This window comes from Cornus florida, unplaced genomic scaffold (genome assembly GCF_030987335.1).
Source record: "Cornus florida cultivar Cherokee Brave unplaced genomic scaffold, ASM3098733v1 CherokeeBrave_3.0.0_Hap2_Chr09, whole genome shotgun sequence".
In the NCBI taxonomy this organism is placed as follows: Eukaryota; Viridiplantae; Streptophyta; class Magnoliopsida; order Cornales; family Cornaceae; genus Cornus; species Cornus florida.
Window position 1 is genome coordinate 83,365,708 of NW_026775579.1, and position 9,151 is coordinate 83,374,858.

At 35.7% G+C, this 9,151-nt stretch overlaps 1 protein-coding gene across 1 annotated transcript; it reads left to right on the forward strand.

The window, feature by feature from the left end:
• Positions 1-474: 474 nt before the first annotated feature.
• Positions 475-7,340, forward strand: LOC132274722 (ABC transporter B family member 11-like). Its single transcript, XM_059776063.1, has 12 exons — positions 475-1,624; positions 1,832-1,886; positions 1,998-2,173; positions 2,279-2,500; positions 2,574-2,812; positions 2,973-3,498; positions 3,951-4,224; positions 4,344-5,224; positions 5,411-5,677; positions 5,809-6,072; positions 6,255-6,548; positions 6,768-7,340. Exons 1-12 carry the CDS (start codon positions 1,283-1,285, stop codon positions 7,122-7,124), a joined length of 3,897 nt encoding a protein of 1,298 aa, XP_059632046.1. The 5' UTR covers positions 475-1,282; the 3' UTR covers positions 7,125-7,340.
• Positions 7,341-9,151: the final 1,811 nt, after the last annotated feature.

Below are 9,151 nucleotides of genomic sequence, written 5' to 3' on the forward strand. Positions count from 1 at the left end.
CAGGTTGGATAAATTCTTTTCCTTTTCCCTTTTCAGCCTTCTCTTATTTTTCATGGAATAGTCTTGTGCCTTTTCTGTGTCCAGCATGTCTTGAAACCTTTAAATTTCTATGACTTGTTATCGTTGCCTTAGATATATGTTGATGGTTTTGTGTTCTATCTGTCTTCCATTTACTGGGGGGAAAAAAAAAATAATGATGGTTTTGTGTAGTGCCAAAAAATAGATAGAAGAACACCACCTTTGCTCAATGTCTCGCATTTTTTTCTTCCCGGGAGGGAGGATTCTTAATTATAAGGTCATTTATTTAACCAAATTGTGAGTTTCTCAAAATAGAATCATTATTTTCACTTATTATTATTATTTTTATAAATTTTGATGTTTGTTTTTATTAAAAAATTAATATCACTTTGTTTTTTCTTTAATGCTCCATTTGTTTGGAAGTAAAATATTTTTCAGAAAATATAAGGTCACTTATTTAACCAAATTGTGAGTTTCTCATAATAGAATTATTATTTTCACTTATAATTATTATTTTTATAAATTTTGATGTTTGTTTTTATTAAACAATTAATATCACTTTGTTTTTTCTTTAAGGTTCTGTTTGTTTGGAAGTAAAATATTTTTCAGAAAATATTTTTTTATTTTTTGGTGTTTGGTTGTCGTAAAATATTTACAAAAGAAAAATATATTAAAATTTTACAAAAAAGATTTATATATCAATTTTTTGTAAGTTATTTTATACGTCCCGTATGAAGGACTCGACTTCAATCTTGACCTAAACCTTTGCCAAACGCTGAAAAGTACAAATAAAAAGAAATATTTTACCTAAAAAATAAAAATATTTTCTGAAAATTTCTTTTGCGTCGAAACAAACGGAGCCTAAATGTCAAAGGTAGCCTATCTTTTTCGTAAAGATTTCAGTTTTTCTATGGTTGCTGGTTGTGTGGGATTAAAGCTGTAGGCTTAATTTTGAGGTTCAACATTTTATTTTTCCCGCTAATCTATTGAGGATTTCAGTTTTAATATGGTTGCTGCTCCAGAGCCTATAAATGTCCGAAAGTATTGTAACACTAAATTAAAGAAAGAATAACTATGTCTCATAATTAAGAAGTCATCTCAACAAAAACATTTGTTCATAATTAATGTCATTGAATTTCAGTTTCCTCCTGGTAGTACTTTACAGCTTTCCACTATTTTAGATTTCTGATTCAAATATATGTTCTTCTTTTACGGCTGTGATCTAAGTACACCAACGTAGTGATAGCAAACAGCATTTGGAAAGATGGCTGAGGAGAGCAATTTGAGTGGAGATAAGAAGACAGAACAGGCTGAAACATCAAAAAACCATTCACCAGTGATGGAGACTCAGAAAACAGCTGAAAAGTCTTGCAGCCAAGATAATTCGGATAATACCCGAAAGAAAAATGAAGTCACTGAAACTGTTCCATATTTCAAACTGTTCTCCTTTGCTGACTCCACTGATCATGTACTAATGCTTGTGGGCACAATCGCAGCTATAGGGAATGGAATCTGCATGCCCCTTATGACTGTGCTCATTGGAGATGTAATCAATTCCTTTGGACATAATGTGAACTCAAAAAATGTGGTTCATGAAGTTTCCAAGGTATCTTTAGCTTAAACTTGATAATCACTCCCCCATAACAAGACCAGTTCTTGCCTAATTGTCAAAAAAATTGTTTTGTTCCGGTCATTTACGCCTGAATTTCATCAATTTGTTTGTTCTCCATCCTGTTGTAGTAGAACGATTATTGTATTAGTAAAATCAGTTATTGATTTAAGCTCCTAACAAACAGTATAAAATTTATTTCAGGTATCTGTTAAGTATGTTTACTTGGCTCTGGGGTCTGGTTTAGCAGCATTTTTCCGTAAGTGCATCTGGCTTCTTTCTGAAAAAAGAATTTAGTTTTCTAGCTACCTCATGTAAATAATTGTTTTTGATTAAAGAAACTGAGAAAAACATGCTTGCTACATCACAGAGGTGGTTTGCTGGATGATCACTGGGGAGAGGCAGGCTGCAAGAATTAGATGTTTATACTTAAAAACTATATTGAAGCAAGATATTGCATTCTTTGACTCGGAGGGTAAAACCGGAGAAATTATTGATAGGATGTCAGGAGACGCCTTCCTTATTCAAGATGCCATTGGTGAAAAGGTATTGCTACCATACCAAGGGAGCCCGACCATTATTAGCAATGCCGGTACTCTATTCCTATTTTAGGTTAAATAGGTACTTTTCTTATTGAAGTATTTACGACAGGTTGGGAAGTTTCTAGTGGTGGTAGCTTCATTCTTGGGAGGCTTTGTTATAGCTTTCATCAAGGGTTGGCTTCTCACCCTCGTCATGATATCTTCAATTCCACTTCTTGTCATCTCTAGTGCTATCCTGACCCTCCTTTTAGTGAAGCTTAAATCCAGTGGACAAGTTGGTTATTCACAAGCTGCAATTGTGGTCGAACAGACAATTGGCTCAATAAGAACGGTATGCAGAAATTGACAAAAAGAGGGCTTAGCATTTCCTTTTTTTTTTCATCACCCTTTACTTTCCCATTCAGGTTGCATCATTTACTGGGGAGAGGCAAGCTATAGCTAATTACAATAAGTCTCTTATTAAAGCTTACAAATCTGGTGTGCAAGAGGGCTTGGCTTCCGGGTTGAGTGCTGGTGTATTTATGTTTGTCGTATACAGCTCTTATGCTTTGGCTATATGGTTTGGGTCAAAAATGATAATAAACAAAGATTATACAGGAGGAGATGTACTCAATGTAGTTATGGCTGTGCTGACTGGCTCCTTGTGAGTTGCCCTTTGCTTTTCTTCTCAATTTCCAACAGTTTGGCTACTATGTTAAAGAATGAATGCATGAACCTCTGCTTTTGTAAATGCATTGCTTGGATTTGATATTTGATTCTTTTGAAAAGTTCACTTAATTTCTATCCCATTTGGAATTTTACAGTTCTTTAGGACAGGCATCTCCATGCATGAGTGCATTTGCTGCTGGACGAGCTGCAGCTTTTAAAATGTTTGAGACAATCAACAGGAAGTCAGAGATAGATCCTTATGACACGAATGGACTGAAATTGGATGATATTGGTGGCAATATTGAATTAAAAGATGTTTATTTTAGCTATCCAACAAGACCAGATGAGCCAATATTTAATGGATTTTGCCTCTCGATGCCAAGTGGAACAACTGCAGCTTTGGTTGGACAAAGTGGAAGCGGGAAATCAACAGTAATCAGCTTGATAGAGAGGTTTTACGATCCACAAGCTGGTGTAGTTCTTATAGATGGTATCAATCTTAAAGAGTTCCAGCTTTGGTGGATAAGAGGAAAAATTGGTCTAGTTAGCCAGGAACCTGTGTTGTTCACTTCAAGCATTAAAGATAATATTTCATATGGGAAGGACGGTGCAACCATTGAAGAAATCAAAGCTGCTGCTAAGCTAGCCAATGTTGCCAAGTTCATAGATAAATTGCCTGAGGTCTAGATCTGAAATTGTTGGAAAATTTATTTTTTCCTTTTCCATTTCAGTTTTTAAATCAAAATCACATCTCTTATTGAAAGATTTGCTGAATATGGCAGACTTTATTTGCTAATGTAGGAAATATATCAGCCTTTCCCCCAAAAATAAGCAGAAAAACTTTAAAAGGTTTACTTGTTACCTCTTAATCAAAAGAGTTATTGCTCAACAACTTTATTTTTAATTTGTGTCTTAGAAGGATTCTAACTTATAATTTTTTTTTTCCTAGTTGATATTCACACACACGTCTCTTCTAAGACTTGAACCCCTGATCTCTCTTTGGGAAGTAAGAGGCTGAAACTGCTAGGCCACTGGCCCGTTGGTGATTTAACTAATAATTAATTTACCAGAACCCATTTTAATTTTTTCTAGTCACCTTTGTAACCTTTCCAGCTTTGTGTTTAATGATTTAGGGACTAGACACGCAGGTTGGTGAGCACGGAAATCAGCTGTCTGGGGGCCAAAAGCAGAGAATTGCTATAGCTAGAGCAATTTTGAAAGACCCAAGGATTCTACTTCTGGATGAGGCTACAAGTGCTCTTGATGCAGAGTCTGAGAGGGTTGTGCAAGAGGCGTTGGACAGGGTTATGATCAACAGAACTACTGTAATAGTAGCCCATCGCTTGAGTACAGTGAAGAATGCAGATATGATTGCTGTCATTCATCAAGGAAAAATTGTTGAAAAAGGTTCATGTTTTGAAACAATTAAATTGTTGATGCTTTATATCTCTCACCACCTGAGCTTTATTAGGCTTTCCATCTATGTTTATGATTTTTCTGAATTTTAAATCCTCACAATTGATCAGGTTCAAACTCTGAACTACTACAAGATCCTGAAGGAGCATATTGCCAGCTTATACGGTTGCAAGAACATAGCCAAGAGTCAGAAAAAAATGCAGTAAATGATCCGTACATGCCAGAGATCACAGCAGACTTTGGAAGACATTCAAGTCAGAGGAGGTCCTTCATACGATCCATAAGCCGGGGATCATCTGGAAACAGTAGCCATCACTCATTATCAGTATCTTTACATCGAACTACTGCAGTCGGTGTCCTTGATACAGATGTAGAACCCAAAACTTTAGCCTCAGCACCATCACAAAAGGCCCCAGAAGTGCCACTGCGACGATTGGCTTATCTGAACAAGCCGGAGATCCCTGTGCTATTGCTAGGTTCAGTGGGTGCTGTGGCCACGGGTCTAGTTTTACCAATTTTTGGGGCACTTCTTTCTAAAGTAATCAAAACCTTCTATGAGCCAGCTCATGAACTTCGGAAGGATTCAAAATTCTGGGCATGCATGTTTCTTGTTCTTGGCGTGGCGTCTTTATTCTGTGTCCCACTAAGAACATACTCTTTTGCTGTGGCGGGGTGTAAGTTAATAAAACGGATCCGATTGATGTGCTTTGAGAAAGTGGTTCACATGAATATAAGTTGGTTTGATGAAGCAGAGCACTCCAGTGGAGCAATTGGCGCTAGGCTTTCTTCTGATGCCACTTTTGTGCGAAGTTTGGTTGGAGACACACTTTCTTTGATCGTTCAGAATGTTGCAACAGCTATTGCTGGTTTGATTTTTGCTTTTGCAGCGTGCTGGCAACTGGCTATTATAATTCTTGTCATGATTCCTCTATTAGGACTAAATGGATACTTTCAAAAGAAGTACATGGGAGGATTCAGTGTTGATGCAAAGGTTAGATCCAAACCTCGGCCAATAGGAAAAAAAAAAAGAAAAAGAAAAAAAAAGGGCAATTGGAATGTAGAAGTTTACCAATTTTTTCCTATATGTTATATTTTCTTTTTAAACTATCTAACATAGGCTGTGAGTTTAGTGTAATTAGCCCGTTGTAATAAGCTGCAACTATTTAAATGCTTACAGAAAACATATGAGGACGCAAGTCAAATTGCTAGTGATGCAGTTGGGAGTATTAGAACAGTTGCTTCTTTCTGTGCTGAAGAGAAGGTGATGCAACTATACCAAAAGAAATGTGAAGGCCCTATGAAAACAGGAGAAAGAGAAGGCCTAATTAGTGGTACAGGTTTTGGATTGTCCTATTTTTTTCTATACTGTGTCTATGCGACCAGTTTCTATGCTGGAGCTCGGCTTGTTGATCAGGGTAAGACAACATTCGCTAATGTTTTCCAGGTAATCAAGCTTTTCACAACCATATATGCACTAGAAATCAATTCATACTATCATCTTAATGTTCATTTTACTAAAATAGTTTTTTGTTGTTATTTACATTTTGAATCTTTACCTACTGTCTTGGTTTGCAGGTCTTCTTTGGCCTCAGCATGTCAGCTGCTGGTATTTCTCAATCAGGCTCCCTTGCACTTGATCTCAGTAAGGCCAAGAGTGCTGTTGTTTCTATCTTTGGGATTCTTGACCAGAAATCCAAAATAGACGCGAGTGTCGACTCTGGAACAACACTAGAAAATGTGAAGGGTGATATTAAGTTTGATCATGTCAGTTTCAAGTATCCCACTAGGCCTGACATTCAAATTTTCAGGGACCTTTTCTTGGCCATTCACTCTGGCAAGGTAACTTTCTAGTATGACTAATTCTCAAAGCCTACACTTCTCTTTTGCTTGATGCAAGCCTTACACAAGTTGATACACACACACACACACACACACACACATATATATATTTATATATATATTTCTCCTACAGTTTGACATAATCGCATTCCAAAACTAACCGTCTGAATCTTATTTATCAGACTGTTGCCCTGGTTGGAGAAAGTGGGAGTGGGAAATCAACAGTGATTTCTTTGTTGCAAAGATTTTATGACCCCGAATCCGGTCAAATCACCCTAGACGGTGTTGAAATCCAAAAGCTAAAGCTGAAATGGTTAAGACAGCAGATGGGCTTGGTGAGCCAGGAACCAGTCTTGTTCAATGACACAGTCCGAGCCAACATAGCATACGGAAAGGAAGGAGATGCAACAGAAGCAGAAATTTTAGCTGCAGCAGAGTTAGCAAATGCTCATAATTTCGTCAGTGCTCTACAAGAGGTGAAAACACTCTAATTATAGTGAACTTCTAAATTTAGAAACACCTAAAATGAACAATTGGAGGTAATCTAATAGTATTGACAATAATACATTGTTAGGAAAGCATTATTGTTATTCATGTTCAAAAGTAATAGCACATTTGCTTCCTTTTTTTCCACCATTCTCGGATTCTTGATTAATGCCAAAAAATATCCATCTTACTGAGTTATGAAAATGCAGGGCTATGATACAGCTGTAGGTGAACGGGGGATCCAATTGTCCGGTGGACAGAAGCAAAGGGTGGCCATTGCACGTGCCATGGTGAAGGATCCAAAGATACTACTATTGGATGAAGCCACCAGTGCCCTAGATACTGAATCCGAGAAAGTGGTGCAAAATGCACTGGACCGAGTTATGGTGGGCAGAACCACAGTGGTGGTGGCTCATAGGCTATCGACAATTAGGGGTGCAGATTTGATTGCAGTGGTTAAAAATGGAGTCATTATAGAGAAGGGAAAGCATGAAAGTTTGATGAATATCAAAGATGGTATTTATGCCTCCCTAGTTGCATTGCAAATTAGTGCTTCATCATCTTAGAGAGCTACTTGTGCCCTTTTCTTCACCATATCCTATGGACTTGTTTGGTCTTCTACTGCTCCTAGTTTATTCTCCCTTACATCATGTATACCATGTTTTTTGCACAGTGTAATGCATAAGATGGTTTTTTTGCAGAGGAACGAAATACTACATGAATAGAAGAAAAAGGCAATACCAAAATTTTAGATGAATAAATTTCAATTGATTATTGTTCAATTTTTGATTCACATAATCTGAATCAATCAATTAACTAAGTTGTGAGCAAATAATTAAATTAATTGTGGAATCAAGCAAACTAGAAACAATGAAAATACCAACATTGATTTTATGTGAACAACCCTAACCTATAAGAACTCCGATCTTATTATCCAAACAATAACAAACCACAAGAAAGTAGTGCAACTGTAGATTATATACTGTTTGTCCCTTGAGAACCACTTATTTAACAATATTTATAAAACAATATAATAAAAAGAAAAAGAGGAAAGGTATAATCTCAGAAGCACAAACACTTACTGTTAGAATGTTAAAAGCGCTTTTAATAGTAGAGTTGTTATAAAATTACTGCTAGTAAAATGCACTTAAACGTTTGGTGACATATTGTATGATTAATTTGTATCTGATTTAAAATTGGAAGGCGGCTAGAGAGTCCCAAAATAAACTAGGATCTTTGTTTGTTACAGAGTCTAGATATTGTTTGCTATTTGTTTGTAGAAGGGATAAAATTGTATTTATAAAAAATATAAAGGGATTAAGTTGTCTAAAAAAAAATTAGTTACCTAAAAACATGGACTTCTACCCGTAACGCAATTTTAAAAGTTACGATTCCTAACTTCACGTAAACGCGCTTTTTAGACCTAACTTCTACCATCTATTAAGAGTTTTTTTCCCACCAAACACATTGCACCGCAATTTTTTAGAATGGGAGTGCTTTTCAGTAGTAGAGAAGCAATCCCAAACACCACTTAGTTGGAAATGCAATGATATTGTTGGATAGTATCCAACATGAATAAGCGGGAACATGGCAAGAACACGACCCAAATATACAACAAAATGATCGGGACAAGTTTCATAACATAATAGAAATTTGTAAATTCTGTTTTAAAGTAATGGGGACCAACTCAAATTTAAAAATTTAGTGAGGAAAAATTGTAGAAAACAAAAAATAAGTTTAAAAAGTCCAATAACATATTTTCTATTTGTTCTTTGGCCTGAAATTTTGTTCTCATTTTTCATATCAAAATGTAAGCCAAATCAATGTGTAAAAAAGCGAAAAGGAATAGAGGAGAAATAAAACAAGACAAAGGTGTGGAGACATCCCTTAAATGAGTTTAGAGCAAATTTGTTCTCTTTAGTTTGCACTTTATTTTATTTTATTTTTATTATTTTTATTATTTTTATTTTACTTGTACATTGCCGAGGTCCTTTAATGGTGTCCTTTTTGGTTATTTTACAAAATTATTTATTTTTATATATTTTATAAAATTGTTGAGTAAGGGTAATTTAGTCAACTTAGGATTTAAATTTGTCAGAAGGACCTATTTGTACCAAATTGAAACTTTAGAGGTGTTTTTTGCACTTGAGGGACGTCCTCCAATAATGTCATTTTCGGTCATTTTATAAAATTATTTATTTTTATATATTTTATAAAATGGTTCAGTAAGGGTAATTTATTCAACTTATGCTACGTTTGGTGTGCAGGAATGAAATGGAATACAAATGGGAATAGAATGAGAATGGGAATGGAATGGAATGGTCATTCTTATTATATTATTTGGTTGTAAATATGAAATGTGTAGGAATGGAATGATAATAACCATTGTAGTGTTTGGTTGGACCGATTTAAAATTTAGAATGGAATAAATTTTAAATTGAATTCTCCAAAATATCCCTCTTAGTAACAAATAAATTAAATTAAATTAACGATAGCGGTGGTGGTGGAAGGCGGCAGCGGCAGTGGTGGTGAAAGGTGGTGGCGGTGGTGGAAAGTGGTGGTGGTGAAAGGTGGTGGCGGTGGTGGAAGGTGG

Bases quoted from the DNA above. Each gene is read 5' to 3' on its own strand.
- LOC132274722 (XM_059776063.1), top strand. From the start codon at position 1,283: ATGGCTGAGGAGAGCAATTTGAGTGGAGATAAGAAGACAGAACAGGCT. The intron at 5,225-5,410 runs GTTAGATCCAAA...AAATGCTTACAG, and splicing joins GATTCAGTGTTGATGCAAAG to AAAACATATGAGGACGCAAG. The intron at 6,549-6,767 runs GTGAAAACACTC...ATGAAAATGCAG, and splicing joins TCGTCAGTGCTCTACAAGAG to GGCTATGATACAGCTGTAGG.